General features: G+C 36.9%; 2 protein-coding genes across 3 annotated transcripts; one reads left to right on the top strand and one right to left on the bottom strand.

Annotated features, from left to right (window-relative positions):
• Positions 1-981: 981 nt before the first annotated feature.
• On the bottom strand, positions 982-5,759 carry LOC132604088 (polyadenylate-binding protein 2-like). Of its 2 annotated transcripts, none has more exons than XM_060317419.1 (9): positions 5,202-5,759; positions 3,982-4,100; positions 2,896-3,552; positions 2,737-2,814; positions 2,560-2,649; positions 2,169-2,315; positions 1,795-1,971; positions 1,495-1,698; positions 982-1,417 (listed from the first exon to the last, which is right to left on the bottom strand). In XM_060317419.1, exons 1-9 carry the CDS (start codon positions 5,500-5,502, stop codon positions 1,181-1,183), a joined length of 2,010 nt encoding a protein of 669 aa, XP_060173402.1. In that variant the 5' UTR covers positions 5,503-5,759; the 3' UTR covers positions 982-1,180. The 2 variants fall into 2 exon arrangements, with proteins under 2 accessions (XP_060173402.1, XP_060173403.1); XM_060317420.1 differs by having other exon boundaries at positions 2,169-2,306.
• A 5,384-nt stretch (positions 5,760-11,143) lies between these two features.
• Positions 11,144-16,917, top strand: LOC132604086 (uncharacterized). Its single transcript, XM_060317416.1, has 2 exons — positions 11,144-11,524; positions 14,564-16,917. Exon 2 carries the CDS (start codon positions 14,571-14,573, stop codon positions 16,725-16,727), a length of 2,157 nt encoding a protein of 718 aa, XP_060173399.1. The 5' UTR covers positions 11,144-11,524; positions 14,564-14,570; the 3' UTR covers positions 16,728-16,917.
• Positions 16,918-16,935: the final 18 nt, after the last annotated feature.

Below are 16,935 nucleotides of genomic sequence, written 5' to 3'. Positions count from 1 at the left end.
TGCCTAACTGATGTGTTTTGATGCAACTTGATACCTGGTGCAGAATCAAGACCACAGGATCCATGACTTAATTAGACTAAAGGGAGAACAGACAATAATTTAGGCAATTCGTTCTTATTTCATAAACTTAATACTAGATAAAAATGAACTAGAAGGAAATAGTGAGCTGAACAGGCGTCGGGATGAGTTGAAATTATTTACAGCAAAATATTTAACATTACACTAGATGACTGCTTCAAGTGACCTGAAAAGCATTTCACTTTTTTCACGCCACAAACTATAGCTTAACGAGTTTTCTTATAATCAGCTAGTATGATACAAGCAAAACACAAATATCATACACATAAAGAGACCACAGCTTCCAAAATTCTAGCTCAACCTCACTTCAGGTAATAATGTTAGAACTCCTAAGCCACCATGGATGATCCCTCGTGGATGTTCTACGCTTTGATAGTATCATTCTAACAGGCTTGCTACCATATGAAAACGTGTATAAGTAGGTATAATATTGTAATAAAACTTTTTCGGAGCTTCTCATTGGCTCAAAAGTTAACACCGATCACTCGGCACTAAAAATAATACCTTCCCAAGAAAGATGCAAAACCTAAGACCTTTAAGATGGATACTTCTCCCTTAAAGAGTTTTGACTTGGAAATTAAAGACAAGAAAGGTACAGAGAAACAGATTGCTGATCATTTCTCCCCGTTGGAGAAACAACCAAATGAGACAGTTGAAATTCAAGAAGAATTCCCGGATGAGCACATTTAGACGGTAAAAATAGTTGAAAATCAAACCCCTTGGTTTTCTGATTTCTATTTGGAGAGGGGGGTCTAATGGTCGGCGCCTTGTGCCAATGTGGCTGCTCTATTGAACCTACATCTCATAGAGGCACAGCTGCGCAAGGACCTTCACAAACTTGTGACCCCCAAAAGAAGGCTTTAAGAGGGATGAAGCAAGCAACGCAGAGTGCAAACAGTAACGTATTAAAAACTCAGGACCACATAACATAAAAGCACAATCTTATGAATCCATAAAATTATCTCACAAAGATTAAACATCCTGAGGGAAAACCCTAGCAGTTTCCAAAACTCATCCTGCAAAATCTGTTTATCCTCGCTACAGAGGAGATGATTCATCAAAAAAACCCGCATTCAGCATTCACTTGGACAAGCTTGACTCACTAAGAAACAAGGTTGTCATTGAGGGAAAGTGAGGCAAGTTGGTCGGCGGGGCTGGTACCCTGATTAACATTCCTCAGAACTTCCATAGCCTCAGAAACTTTAGCCTTCAAAGCGTCCGGAGATTCAAGCAGATGCAAAACCTCTGTCTGGTCCATTTCAAGAAGCATGCCCGTAACCTTTGCAGCATGCTCGTGCTCCAGCTGATCAACAAGTGGGTATAAACTTTCACCCAACATCTGCCAAGAGAAGCATGAGAGCGTTAAAACCCTAGTTCAGTCAGCAAGAGATTACCTGTAATGTCTAATGAACTCACCGTCCTCTGCTGTTCAGGTGGTGCATTTGCAAGGGCAGAAGCCAATGTTGAAATTGGCATAGGCTGCCCCATTGCAGCATCGCGAGGAAGCATACCACCCATATCATATGGAACAGAGAGCATACCCCCGGCAACACCTGGCATTGGCCCCTCTGGCACATTACGACCAGGTGGGTAGCGGTACATTCTTCCCCTTGGCATCATCTGAAGGATAGAATCTTTCATCATAAGTTTACTGGTCTTAACAAAAAAATATAACAGGATAACAAAAAATTGTAGAGAGAGAAAGCAGAAATCAACCTGCTGCTGCATCATGGGCATAGCCTGTTGATTTTGTTGCACAGGCCCTGCTCCTCGTCGACCACCTGGGCGCTGACCCTGTTGTCCTTGTTGGACCATCGGCATGAAGAAGTTCGGCATAGGAGCTCCTCCAGGACGCATTCCAGGAACAAGCTGTTGTTGATAGCCAAACCCAGCCTGGAAGATAAGATTATGCATCAGCAATCAACCCATTTCTTCTTTTGACGAGTAATAAAACCCATTTTTACACATTTGGTGCAATCTTTCCAACATCAAGTGCAGCCATTTATAAACTTAACATGCACTAGCCCCAACCATATAGCATAAGCCTATAAAGAGCGTACCCAAAATACCGAGAGATCTAATAAAGTTACCTGGGGAGGAAGTAGAGCAGGGGGGCCTTGCCCATAAAATAGCTGCTGTCCAATCCCAGGGGCACCAGGAGGGTAAATTGGCATGCGAGGAGCAAGTGATGGGGGCATTGCCACTGGTCGCAGTTGTGAAAATTGTGCCTGTACCAACTAGTGCATTCATCAATATACATTACTCGGTAACTATTCCAGCAAATCAAAACTTATCAACAACGGACAGGGTTAGGCCACATTGAAACATTAGTTAGACTAACTCTAGATGCCCTTTGAGCATCTAAACTAAGGCCAAGAGCCAAAACTATGGACAAAATATTCCATATTTCACTTAACAAGTAAAGCAGCATGATGCAAAATCCATTCAGCACTGCCACACTGTTGCGATCTTAATTATTACCTGTAACTTTGCTCTTCTCTCCTCTTTCCGCTGTGCTAGTGCAACATAGAGTGGCTTGCTAACTATCATTTTTCCGTTCATCTCAGAAAGCTTAAAAAAGGAAGAAAATATGAGTTACGACTTATGATTTACTGAGCACAGTGTAACAAAAAGACTTGACATATAAATAATACTTACAGCTCTGGAAGCTTCTTCAGGAGTAGAGAAGGCAACAAATCCAGATCCCCTGCTGATTCCACTTGGATCCCGCATAACCTGAAATGCATAAGAATAGAGCATCTAAGCTAAATGACTCAACGCAATGACCTGAACGTTCATCCACAAGAAATAGCATACCTTGCATGAAGTTATCGTACCATACTCCGAAAAAAGCTCCTTGAGCTTCTCATCATCAATGGTGTCATCTAAATTTTTAACATACAAATTAACACCTTGGTATTTATCAACCGCCTCCTTGGCAGTTTGCTCAAACTTGCTTTTCAATTCTTGCTCTCTTTCAGATTTTTTTTGTGCTTTCCCAACATACCACTCTTTCTCATCAAATTTCTTTCCGTTTAAAGATTCAACAGCTTTAGCAGCATCATCTGCATTCTCAAAATTGACAAACCCAAAGCCCTTGGACTTTCCATCTGCATCCCTCATCACTACTGCACTAGTAATAATCCCGTACTCACCAAAAACACTCTTCAACTCATCATCAGTTGTAGAGTCAGCCAAATTTTTCACATAGACATTGTAGAATTTTGTCGTGCCAGTTGTAGAGTCTCTTTCCTGTTTGCGAAGAAAATGTCCAACATACACTTGTTTATCATTCATCAGCATACCATTTAACTTATCTATGGCACCTTGAGCAGATTCTTCGTTGTCAAATTGTACAAAACCATAACCCTTTGACTGGCCATTAGAATCAGTAGCTATCTTGCAAGAAAGAATGTTGCCGAAGCTTGAAAAGGTGTCATGTAAAGCTTTGTTGTCAATTGACTTGTCCAAGTTCTGTGTAAATAATTCAAACAAATGCATAAGGAACAAAAATATATATAGCAGGATAAGCAGCACCAATACATATTGCAGGTCCCCATAACTAAAAATGTATGTGTGCACAACAGTAGTGTCACCAGCTAAAACTTTTCAAAGATGGAGACAGACTGGATTAAACAGAGGCTGAGTGATTTATCAGGCAAACTGCCAAACTGATGTGAGCATCATTTATTTGCTGCCATTTTATAGATCCAATTTTTTGATGAAGCCGTAACACTGATACTTCAGATGACAACAAGAACTCAACCTATTGCTCAATCTAGCAATATGTATCCAGTATATGTTCCTTATGAATATGAAGGAACAAGAGAAGCTAGCAGATACCCAAAATGTACGTGAAATGACAAATTACATCATATAAGATCAGGGTTTCAATTATAATACCTTAATAAATATGTTTGCTGATCCACTCTTACGAAGAGTGGGATCCCTGTGAGAGTACATCACCCTAATGGACTTTCCATTGACAGGAGTGAAGTTCAACATCTCCATTGCCCTTGCAGCTGTGATTAAATATTAGAGCAAAAAAAGTCAGAAACCAAATTGCAAGGCAGATGATTCAAAATATAGACATGTGACTTTATTCCAAGTTAAACAGAATATTAGACATAATCAGTTTGATCAAAATTGTACTACCCCCTTGTTTGGATACAAAAGTGAGTAAAGTTACACATGCAACACCAACATGTACACTTAAATTTCCAACACTGCCTCATTATGATGACTTAAATATACTTTTGATTAACATTCTACTGGCAAAACCACATGAGTTGATTTTTTTATGTTTAAAACTAACTACTTCACCAGCACAAGCAAATTAACATGGCTTTTAGTTTGAAAACTTTCTGCAGATATTACTTAAAATGCATATACACAGCAACTGAAAATGTGTCACACGTTAACAATTTTACAGACACTTGCCATAACACTCCGACTGAGGGACAAGCATATCGAGCTACACAAGTGCACAGCTTCAAGTACATTGGACATGCCACACTACAGCTAGGAGTGACCTCCCTCCATCCACTATACTAAAAATAGATGTCCATTTTAACTTGTCTAGTTTGGAAAAACAAAGAGATAATTTACCATTTCATACCTATTTTGCCCTTATTATTAATTACTAATTATTTTCAAGTCATTTCCCAATCAATGAAATGACTTATAATAATTAGGAGTGATATACTCCCTCAGTTTCAATTTTTTTGTCTTCCTTTCCTTTTTAGTCCGTTTCAAAAAAGAATGTTTCATTTCTTTTTTTCAGCAATTCTTTAATTCCAACTTTCCACGTGGCATGTTTAACACCATTACTCTGGTATTTTGGTACATTCTACATATCTTTAGTCTAAGTTCATGAGATTCAAAAGTCTTTTTAGAGTATAAAAACATGGAAAAGACACGTGCTTGACAATTTGTAAGGCAATACACCAAAAATTCACTAAAATAATTTCATATTTCAAATTCATGAAATAAAAAATTACTACTAAACATACTGAGGGAGTATTAATTTCACCAAATGTAAGGCAGTAAACCACAAATTCACTAAACAAAAAAAAAAGACTTTTATAACATGCAATAACTAGTATTAATAGAAAGCTACTAACCATCTTGAGGGTTACTGTAGTTAACATAACCATAACCAAGAGATCTCCTTGTACTAAGATCTCTACAAACCCTAACTGATACCACCTGTCCCACTTGATTAAACAAATCATATAACTGTGAATCTGTCACATTAAATTCCAGGTCACCAACATACAGTGACGTGGACGTAAACTGACTATTCCCCGCCGCCGCCGCCGCTCCACCTGGCGCCGCCGCCGCCGCCGCCAACGTGGCACCTGTAGCCGCCGCCACGCCATTTCCTCCAACTGGACTCTGATGTTGAACTTGAATCTGTGCCATTTTTTTCAGAAGCTTCTAAGAACAAAAATTTTTTGTTTTTACTTTTTTTCTTTTTTCTTTTTTCAGTGTGTTGGTACTGTGATGATAAGGGAACCCTAAATGTAGGGATTTTTTGGTAAAGGTAAAGGGTAAAATGGGGATAGAAAATGTTGATTTTAGATCCGATAGAAACTGAGAAGAAGAGAATTTTTCGGTTTTTTTAGGGTTGAGGGAGGGCAGAGTAAAACTGCACCGCAACAACCCGAATTTATGAAACGGCGAGGTTTATATACCCGAGATTTCGTCACAAACCCTAATTTTGTATCTCACCAGTTAATCTCAGCCGTTGGTTTTGATGATCCAAGCACTGGGTGGTTTCGCTGAATCCGGCCACGTGCACACTGAGCACGACACTTTGGATACCAAGTAGTAGTAATCTCTTTTTTTAGATTTTTTTTTTTTTTTAATTAGTTCCTCCGCCTCAATTTAAGTGTCTTAGAAAGAGAGATTTTTTAATCTTATGGTCATAGATTAAAAATATGTACAATGTACTATAATGATTTTTGGGTTATAAACTTATCATGTAAGATGTTTGAATTATCAACTTATTAAATATAGATGGAGGCACTCTTTCTCGGACAAACTAAAAAGGAAAGAAAGATACTTAAATTGCGACGGAGGGAGTACATAATAATATGTAGGGGAAGGAGAAATGGGGAAGGGAGTTATAACATGGGGATTCAAACACTATCAACCAACAAAGTGAAAGTTCAGGTAGCCAAATAACTGACCTACTAGATCCCTACCTTTTTTTTTTCCTTTAGAGTTTGTTTGGGTTAATATTTTCTGATTACATACAAAATACAAGAAAATCACGTATTTTTTAAGAAATTATTTTTTGCAAAAAAAAAAAAAAATGTTTCGTGGAAGTTAAATCTACCATGTTTTGTTACAAGGTAGCATTTACCGTGATTTAGTTAAATCTTCCATGCTAATTTTTCATTTATATGCTAAATTACCTATAATTAATACACTTTTTAACTTTAATTTTAATTTAACATAGTAAAGTAATAAAATGTGATATATCGAGTTTGAATTATCTTGAATTGTATCTTAATAGCCCCTAAGTGTGAGACTGTTTGTTTTGCACAAACTTGAAAATATTATTTGTCTTAACTACTCTCATATATTTGGTTATTGAATAGTGTTCACCTCTTCAATGACCTTCGTACATCATCTAATTAAGAATGCAGTAAAATGAATGTTTCCTCTACGGTCAATTGTGGAAAAAGCACATCATATTATCACGATTCAGCTAATTAAGAATGCAGTAAAATGAATGTTTCCTCTACGGTCAATTGTGGAAAAAGCACATCATATTGTCACGAAACTTACCTAGCACAACAATAACCCCTAAGTGTGAAACTGTTTTATTTTGTACAAGCCTGAAACATTATTATCTTAGTTACTATCTTGTATTTGATTGTTGAATAGCGTTCACCTCCTCAATGACTTCGGTCTACCAACTAATTAAATTTTTTTTCCCTTAAATTTCATATGGAAATATATAGTATGTGGCAACTAGATCTTCCATGCTTCAGCTAGAAGGCTAAATGCTGTCCCTTTCCATTCTAATTGATTTTTGCTTAAGGAAGAAGGGCATACTTGATCACGATTGTCTAATCCATTCTTTTCTTGTTTGAAATTTAAGTAGATTGGTCATCTTGTATTATCAATTGGTTTATACTTTTGCTTATGCTTCATTTATTTTTATTCAGTCTAAATAAAAAGATGCCTTATTCACAATAAACACGTTTCGTCTATTCTCAACCTCTAATATTTCATTGAGCTAGTCTCTCTACACCTGCGTTGCACTTGAATTTCATCTTCTTCTTTTTTACACTATATATACACAAAAAATAGTTAATAATTTTCAATATGTATACATATTCGAACACGTGCGTCGCACGTGTAAACATTGCATGTGTATTCCATATCATTTATTTTATAGAATATATGTATAATAAATTGCACCGCAACAACCCGATTATATGAAACGATGTGGTTTATATACATGAGAAACCCTAATTTTGTATGTCACAAATTAATCTCAGCCATTGGTTTGATGATCGAAGCAGTGGGCGGTTTTGTTTTGGACCGGGACCGGTTTCAGTGCTTAGCCTTTCTTGTGGTTCGGTGAATCGGGCCACGTGCAAACTGAGTAGGACACTTTGGATACCAAGTAGTAATCTCTTGTTTTTTGTTTTTTTTTTTCCTTTAGAGCCTGTTTGGGTTAATTTTTTCTGTTTACATACTAAACACAAGAAAATCACTTATTTTAAAAAAAATAAAAAAATGAAGAAATTATTTTTCACCCTAAATTTCATTTGGTTATATATTACGTGGAAGTTAAATCTACCATGTTTAGTTACAAGGTTAATATTTACCATGCTTTAGTTATAGGTGTAAATCTTCCATGCTACTTTTTCATTTATATACTAAATTACCTATAATTAATATACTTTTTAACTTTAATTTTAATTTAATCACAGTAAAGTAATAAAATTTGATATATCGAGTTTGAATAATCTTTAATTATATCTTAACAGCCCCTAAGTCTGAGACTGTTTATTTTGCACAAACTTGAAAATATTATTTGTCTTAACTACTCTCATGTATTTGGTTATTGAATAGTGTTCACCTCCTCAACGACCTCCGTCCATCAACTAATTAAGAATGCAGTAAAATGAATGTTTCCTCTATAGTCAATGGTGGAAAAAGCACATCATGTTGTGTCACGAAACCCACCTAGCACAACAATAGCCCCTAAGTGTGAAACTGTTTTATTTTGCACAAACCTGAAATATTATTGTCTTAATTACTACCTTGTATTTGATTGTTGAATAGCGTTTACCTCCTCAACGACCTCGGTCCACCAACTAATTAAATCTGTTTTTCCTTAAATTTCATATGGAAATATATAGTATGTGGCAACTATATCTTCCATGCTTTAGTTAGAAATGCATGTCCCTTTCCATTTTAATTGATTTTCGCTTAAGGAAGAAGGGCATATGAACACGATTGTCTAATATATTTTATTCCTGTTTGAAATTTAAGTAGATTGGTCATCCTATATTATCAATTGGTTTATAATTTTGTTTATGCTTCATTTATTTTTTTCCAGTCTAAATAAAAGATGTCTTATTCACAATAAACCCGTGTTGTCTATTCTCAACCTCCAACATTTCATTGAACAAATCTCTCTGCACCTGCGTTGCACGTGAATTTCATCTTATTTTTTAACATTATATATATATATATACAAAAATAGTTAATAATTTTTAATATGTATACATATGCACGTGTAAACAGTGCACCTGTATTCATATCATTTATTTTATAGAATATATATAATAAATTGCACCGCAACAAACCGATTTTATGAAACACTGAGGTTTATATACATGAGAAACCCTAACTTTGTATGTGAGGAATTAATCGCAGCCATTGATATGATACCTCAAATTGATCGAGAAAATGATAAAAATAAGGGAATTCTTTTTGGTAGTAGGTTTAAAATAGTCCCTTGAGTATTTATTTGAGTAGTTTTTGTCCGTTAAGTTTGTCAAAAGTGAGTATTTTTTGTTTCATTGAGATAGTTATCAAACCATGATTGTTAAATTTGGTAGTACGTTTATATACTTGTGATTTCATAAGAAACTCTAACTTTGTATGTGAGGGATTAATCGCAGCCGTTGGATTGATCATACCTCTCAATGATGAAAGCATGAGAAAAATCATAAAAATGGTCACTTATATTTGAGGGAAGGTTCAAAATAGTCTTTTGAGTATGTATTGAACGATTTTGGTGTTTAAGTTTGCTAAAAGTTAACACTTTTAGTTTACGTTAAATATTTACCAAACTATGAATGTGGAATTTGACGGAGTCTGTGAAAAAAAGAAAATTAGTGCTGGTGCTGGTTATCACAGATTCACAAACCCTAACTTTGTATGTGAGCGATTAGTCACAGCCGTTGATTTGATACCTCGAAGGATGAAGAAAATGATAAAAATAAGGGACTTCTTTTTGGTAGTAGGTTTAAAATAGTCCTTTAGTATCATTTGAGCAGTTTTGGTTCTTTAAGTTTAATAAATGTTAACACTTTTACAACAACAACAACTACATACCCATTATAATACCACAAGTGCGGTCTGGAGAGGGTAGTGTGTATGCATGTCTTACCTCTACCTTGGGAGATAACACATTTCGTCTCTGTTAAATATTTACTGAATTCTGTGTGTTAGATTTAGCGGAAATTATGGAAAAAAAGGAAATTAGCTGCAACTCACAATTAGATGTACAATTTTTGTAGTTTCTGCTAATTTTGATCTATTTTAGAGTATGGTGCAGTCTTTTGAGGTGTAATTTCTACTATTTTCTTAAATATCTTCTTATTGTTTAGTTTTTTTAGTTGCATATTCAAGGATTTACTGAGACTTCTGGGCGTTTATGGTGTCAAATCTAATGAACATAAAATTATTAAATATATGACGAGGGCCAAAAATATTGACGTTTCCAAACTTCAAGGATAAAAAATGTTCAGTGCATACTTAGTGGACTATCTTGAATCTACCATCAAATATAAGGGACCATTTTTGTTATTTCCTTATCAAAGTTGTGGGCGGTTTTGTTTTGGACCGGGATCTTGTTTTTCAGTAGACTGGTTTAAGACGAATGACGAGGAGGACCGCTTTTCATTGCTTAGCTTTTCTTCTGGTTCGGTGAATCGGGCCACGTGCTTTTGAAAACGAAAAGGTTCTGCCACGTGCACACTGAGTATGAGAGTTTGGACTAATCTTTTTTTTTCCCTTTAGGGTGTGTTTGGTTTGTAGGAAAACATTTTTCAATTTTCTAGTTGGTTAAAATTTTTGACAAATATATTCTTCAGAAAAACAAATTTCTTAAAAATGAAAAAAATGACTTCCCTAACGGAAATAAGAAAAACAAGTTCTACAAGTGACATTCCTCATTAATTGTCTCGTCCCTGTAGACACGTGATTTTTGACCCTCCCCGTGTGTTTCACCTTATAGTGTTTAAATATTTCTTTTAATTTTAATTCTTGACGTGTCGATTTTATTCTATTTTTATTTAGTAGGCTTATTTGCGAAAATCAAAAAGAACAAAATATTTGCTATTTTTAGAGTATAAGTTTTGTATTTTAAAGAAAGAAAATTACAAAAATATGCTTTGTAGGTTTTAATTTTGCTTAGACAGTTATTTATTTTAAGATTTTTTTTTCTTTCTTTTCAGTTATCTAGAATTAGTTATTAAATATATATATATATATTTGTTTTTTTTTTGTTTTTTTTATTTTTACATTAAAAAAAAAAATGATGAGCAAATGGGATTACACCACCTCATCACATAATGACAAAGCTCCGTAACAAACCTTATCACAAAAATAAGAAAAAGGGGGTCACGTTTTTAGTGGAAACATTTTTTCATAAAAAGGTGATAACAAAAAGGGGGCCCGCGGATTTAGGGTCTGTTTTGTGCACAAAGGAACACGTGAATTGGGGGATTATTGTTAGGGGTGGGGACCACGAAGGGACCTATATCATATTCAATCAAAAAAAAAAAAAAAACCAGGAGGAGCATCGTTAACTATAGAGAGCAGCTTTGTTTTTTTTTTTTTTTCGGGGGGGACTGCCTACTCTTTTGATAGCAGTAGCCCACTATACTTCTCTTCCAACACCTGAACTTTCAGCCGTCATCCAACACCATATGAGCTCCACCATTAGCTCATCATCTTCATCTCCCTTAAACATCCAAAGTTTATGAAAAACAGAGTACCTTGAATCCACTATGATTTCGGGTCTCGTATCTCGTTTTTTGGGCTGAGTTAACGAGGTCGAGGTTGTTGTTTGAAGTCCTGCTTGGGGTTTCTGGCCGCTGGTTCCGCTCAATGTCGCCGGTGAAATATTCGGGTCAATAGCTTCATCGAGTTCCTGTAACTTAAACAAAGATTCATCTATACAAAGGTCCATGTCTTCTTTTATGCTATGCTTTTAGAATATTTTGGTTTAATTCATGTCAATCTTTAGGTGTTCTCATTTCAGTTACATGTCTGATATCATTGCTAAGTTGCTATATTAAGTTTGTTTGTCAACAATATTAATCCTGAGCTTTAGTTTTCCTATCTCTTTAAGTGCAAATCGAAAAAAAAAAAAAAGTAGTCTAGTTACAAGTAAAACAAGATTACGTGCTCATATGCATTGTTAATATTTTATGGAAAGTTCGTTAGCTTGGTTTATGGATTGGTTAATGTTTTCTGTATACGTATATCTTCGATTGCTAATGAAATGATATATGGGTTTTGTGGTCAATATTAATTAAAGGTTTTATTGTCTAAACTAATCACTGTAATGCTACTAAAGTTGAAGTCTTTTTTAACCTTTTTATTGCTCTCCTCTTTTGTAGTTTATGTTCGAGTTCACGTTTCATTGATATGGATAGTAGAACGTTGTGGCATTTTACTTACTTTTTTTTTTTAAATTAAAAAATGATTTAGCTATTAATGTACAGATATGAAGGAATCGGGTTGGTGTGCCACTGTAAGAAAACTCATCGGTTTTAACGGGTTTGGGTATATTAGCTACATATTGTCAAGATTGTAAAAAGAAAAGATATTTTTGTGAGTCCACTATGCCATTCGATATTCGATTTTATAATGTCACTTATCATCGTATTAGACTTAATGCTATCCTATTAGAATATAATTGCTTGGTGGAAATTTAATTGTTTCTTTTTATGATTGGTTCAAGATAAACAGATGCTTGAATGGATAAAACTATACCTTTGTTTCATTAAATTTTTACTTAGGAACTAACTATGTGGTTGGCCATATCGCACCTGCAAATCATTTTGTTTACATTACTATTTACTATATAAATCAGTTGATTGTTCTTGCGATATTATTGGATCATTTCGTTGAAAGATATCCATTGACTTTCGAATAAGAAGAAACTGATACGTTCATTTGGCCGAGATCAAACATTAAGGCCCGATTAATTAATTAATTGTGAGATGAGCGAGGTGGGGCGCGAATTATTTCAAAACCCATTGTCAAAAGAGTGAAAATTAATAATAATCAAATAATTTTAATCTCGGATTTTAGAGACAAATAATTGCCTTTAACGCTAGATGAGTTTTAGGCACGCTTCATGACGTTTGTTTCGATTAAGAATGCGGTTACACATCTTATTTCGAGATGTTTTTTTTATAACTCAAGGATGCGGGTACGCACCTTTGCCGAACACGTTTTAATAATTAGTTTTGTTTCGAATAAGAATGCAGTTATGCATCTTACTTTGAGACGCTTGAAAGATTCGGAATGCGGTTACGCATCCGGTTTAAGACCAATAAATGTTCAACAATAAAAGTACGAGCAAATCAAGGCTCAGATACATAATATGTCCAAATATTAGTTTAAGCTAAGTATAAGTCGATAAAGCGACCGTGCTAGAACCACGGGACTCGGGGAATGCCTAACACCTTCTCCCCGGTTAACAGAATTCCTTACATGATCTTCTGTTTTTCGCGAACCATAATAAAAGAGTCATTTCCTTTTGATTAGGGATTCATAAGGTGACTTGGAACACCAAAACTCAATTTCAAGTGGCGACTCTGAGTAAATAAATAATCCCTTTTCAAAACCGTCACTTCAAATGGAAAAACCCTTTACTAATAAAAACCTGCGCGTTTATAGCGCGAGGGCGCAAAAAAGGGGTGTGACAGCTCTGGCGACTCTGCTGGGGAGTTAACCAGAATTCGAGCTTTGTGATATTGCCTTATACTTGGCTTTTATTATTGTTATTTGGATTTATTGTGTTTTGTTGAGCCTAATGTGCTAATTACCGCTCATTTATCGCTTTGATATTGTTGAACTGTATTATAAACTGTCTTCTCTCGCGCACCCCTCTGAATCTCTGAAACACTTCACACACAGTCACAGGAATGCAGTTATGCATCCTAACTTTCTGTCAAGATAAAGCCGGAGTGTCTTGGCCCCCGGTGAAGGATTTTAGTCACACATGTTAGGCGGGACAGGATAAGCAATGAAGTCGGAATAGCACTGCTACCGACAGTATTGCCCCTCCCCGGCTCGAGTTGTCCGCTCGGGTGACCCAGTCTAGACACCTTTGCCATTAGGTCTTAAACCTAGCAGAACTGAAAACGCAGAACTGATATCCCTAGTAGGCTACGCTTATCTGCATCACGTGCATTTGACTTAGTGGGACTCGGCACAGGGGCCGGGTCTGACTAGGACAGGTGACCTTTTATCAGACCAACATGTGCATCCAATGTGCTAATTGTAATATACTTGGGAAGTGCCTGATTGTTGACCGGCTTTAGGATAACCAAGGGGGTTCGAGAGAGATAAATATCACTGACTTTTGGGCCATTAAAAAAAAAAAAAAAAAAAACCTGTTTAGCCCTACCCTTCTCGAAAAAAGGAAAAAAAAAAAGGAGAAAAGAAAAGAGAAGAGGTCAAATATCATCCCCATTTTTTTTTTTTTTTTTTTTGAGTTTATACGTACTACGCGAGCCTGATTCTCACCGTCCGTGAGATACGTAGGCAACTCTCTTCGAGTTCGGCCCCACCTTCTCAGGTTTGAGAGGTTCATTTGTGTCATTTGTGTAGTCCTTTTGTCCATTTGTGTCAGGTTAGTTTGTCAAAACAATAAAGATACTAAGTCACTTTGCAGAGTCCTTGTCATAAAATTAAACGTACCCACGAATCGGTGACAGGGTATTTAGACAATTCACTCTAGGTTTGGTTTTCAAGTCCAATGTTGGGCAACTTTGTTGAGTTTTGCTATCTGGGTCACGGTAGACTGCTGTAAAAAAAAAAATACAGAGATTGATTGTGATTTTTCTTGCCTTAGCTTTTAAAACCACATATTTTTCTATAAGTTTATTTGTCGTCCACGTGCATTCATGAGTCCAAGTCTAAAAAGGTCATTACTTTCATATCCAACAGGTCTATATGAGTCTTAACCATGTATTTACATCCATAGGTACAACATGTTTTATCCGGGCCGTGGGAAGTGTCAAAAGAGGAAGCGAGATGGGAGTATACCACTTCAGGTTGTTCATGAGGTCCCTTGGAAACTTTGGACATGGTGGAATGAAATGGATGTGCTAGAACACACAAAGATCTTTAAGCATATGGGGTTCTTGACCAACATTATGAAAATCGACCCTAGGAGGGACGTGATTGATGCTTTGCTATCCTTTTGGGACCCTACAAAGAATGTGTTCCGATTTTCAGACTTCGAGCTGACCCCTACCTTAGAGGAAATTGCTGGCTATACCGGACTTGGTGAGAACCTACACCGCCAAAAACTTGCAGCCCTAAGACTTATTTCTGTGAACAGTTTCCTCACAAAAATGAACATCGCTAAGCGCAAAGAGGATGAGAAGAAAAAGGGCAAGGAAGAATTTCTGGATGAGGGTTGGGAATCCCTGGACAAAGGATGGGTTTCTTTAGAATTCTTGTATGAGAGGTACGGGAGAAGAGACGGGTTTGAGAGGTTGGGAAAGAGGCTCAGTAATAAAGGAAATTTTGAAATTTGGAAAGACCACAGTCGTTTTACCTTCATGGTGGCATTTTTAGGAATAATGGTCTTCCCAAGACGGGGGCAGAAAATCAACATCCGTTTAGCCGGGATAGTAGACGTCTTGACCACAAAGAAGGATCATACCATTGTGCCAATGATCTTAGCAGATATTTATCGGGCCTTGACGGTTTGCCAAAAGGGAAAGGGTTACTTTGAAGGGTGTAACATATTATTGCAAATGTGGATAATGGAGCATATCTTCCGACCCCGTCACGTGGCAAGATTTGTTCATGATCGGAGTGATTACATTTCAAGCTATGAAACTAGGGTAAAGGATTATAAGCAACCGGACGGTGTGGAGGCATGGATTGGAGAATTTCGTTCATTAACGTCAGATAAGATCACTTGGAACTTCCCTTGGTTCCCTTGGAGAGAAGTCATATACACATCTACACATCGCCCGTTTCTCTTATTGATGGGTATAAGGGGTGTTCAATCGTACGTACCATTACGAGTTTTACGACAATTGGGTCGGCGCCAGATAATACCAGTAGTAGAAGACATGACGAATTTTGTATTTGAGGTAAGACCAGAAATCCCCTTGCCTGAAGGATTGGTTGTGGAGATTTGGAATGGCTGTCGGGTAATGACATTCGATACAATGGTTACCGAGCGTCATTCGGGGGAAGTGCATCCGGGATACCCTATATGGCTCGAGAACCAACCAGTTGTGAAAGTTCAACCCAAGAGATCCGCAAAAGGGCCAGTAGATTATGAAGCCGAAATGGACATAAAAATCGCGATGGCGATGAAGGAGCACCATGCCGCCAATCTACTCTTACAAGCAGATTTAGAGCGTGCTAGAGCAAGCTTGGCCCAACAACAAATGGAGTATGAGGAAAAGATCAGACAAGCCCGTTTAGAAGTAGGAGCAGATTATCAATCCACACTGCAAACTATACACACAGACCTGGAGCACGCTAGGGCTATAATTCAGCAGCGGGATGTAGAAATTGCCGAGGAAAGGGCCAAAACAGCCGCACTACAGGGAAAGCTTCAACTGGCCACGATTAGGGGGTCACAGATAGCGGAACGTGCTAAAATTATTAGACAAGGTTTGCAAGAGAGATTGAGCATCCTTGAAGAGGATATGCACCAACAGCAGAATGAGTTTGAACGAAAAGAAGAACAGTTTAAAAAAGAGAAGGCTGAGTGGTTACGCTCCCAAGATAAACTTCACGAAAAATTAGAGGAAGCAAAAAGGAACTTGGCTCGCCAAAATATAGGCTCTGATATGTCTCAGTTAATTCAGGAGAGGGAGATGTTACAGGAGAAATTAGAGTCAGTGACCGTGCGTGAGAAAAAGGCGAGAGAAGAGGCCGCTGCCCGTGAGTTAAGGATAAAAGAATTAGAGTACAAATGTGGGACGGTTCGAGGTAGGGTCCGAGGTATGGCCATTCGCTCTTCACAAGCAGGTTTGGAATATGAAAGATTGGGCTACGAGCAGTTTCATTCGCAAATACCTACCTTTGTCAATCATCTCACCCGTGCACTGCAAGGTTTATATAAGGATATGGGTGGCCAGCTGAATCAGAGTCATCATGAGGGGGACAAGGAATAGAAGTGTCGATGCAGTCAATGTGTTCGTCTTTTACCTTTTGCTCTTTCATTTTTCTTTTGAGTCAGCGTTACGTTGTCTTTAGTACTAGTGGAGTCGATTTTATTTCATTTTTCATCCTTTCTTTGAGTCTTTGTAAAAATGATGGAATGAAAGTTGAAAATCAATGGAAAAGATTTTGTTTTCAAAATAACCCAGCTATTTGTACGAA

Source organism: Lycium barbarum, chromosome 7, assembly GCF_019175385.1.
Source record: "Lycium barbarum isolate Lr01 chromosome 7, ASM1917538v2, whole genome shotgun sequence".
NCBI classification, from domain to species: Eukaryota; Viridiplantae; Streptophyta; class Magnoliopsida; order Solanales; family Solanaceae; genus Lycium; species Lycium barbarum.
Note: the sequence above shows the minus strand (reverse complement) of the source record. Positions and strands in the feature narration are given on the sequence as shown.

What these genes read in the sequence shown, in the direction of transcription:
- LOC132604088 (XM_060317419.1), bottom strand. Translation starts at nt 5,502, where the DNA reads ATGGCACAGATTCAAGTTCAACATCAGAGTCCAGTTGGAGGAAATGGC. An exon ending in CTGAAGAAGCTTCCAGAGCT is followed by an intron (nt 2,650 to 2,736) that starts GTAAGTATTATT and finishes TCCTTTTTTAAG; the next exon opens with CTTTCTGAGATGAACGGAAA. An exon ending in TGCCCATGATGCAGCAGCAG is followed by an intron (nt 1,699 to 1,794) that starts GTTGATTTCTGC and finishes TCTATCCTTCAG; the next exon opens with ATGATGCCAAGGGGAAGAAT.
- LOC132604086 (XM_060317416.1), top strand. Translation starts at nt 14,571, where the DNA reads ATGTTTTATCCGGGCCGTGGGAAGTGTCAAAAGAGGAAGCGAGATGGG.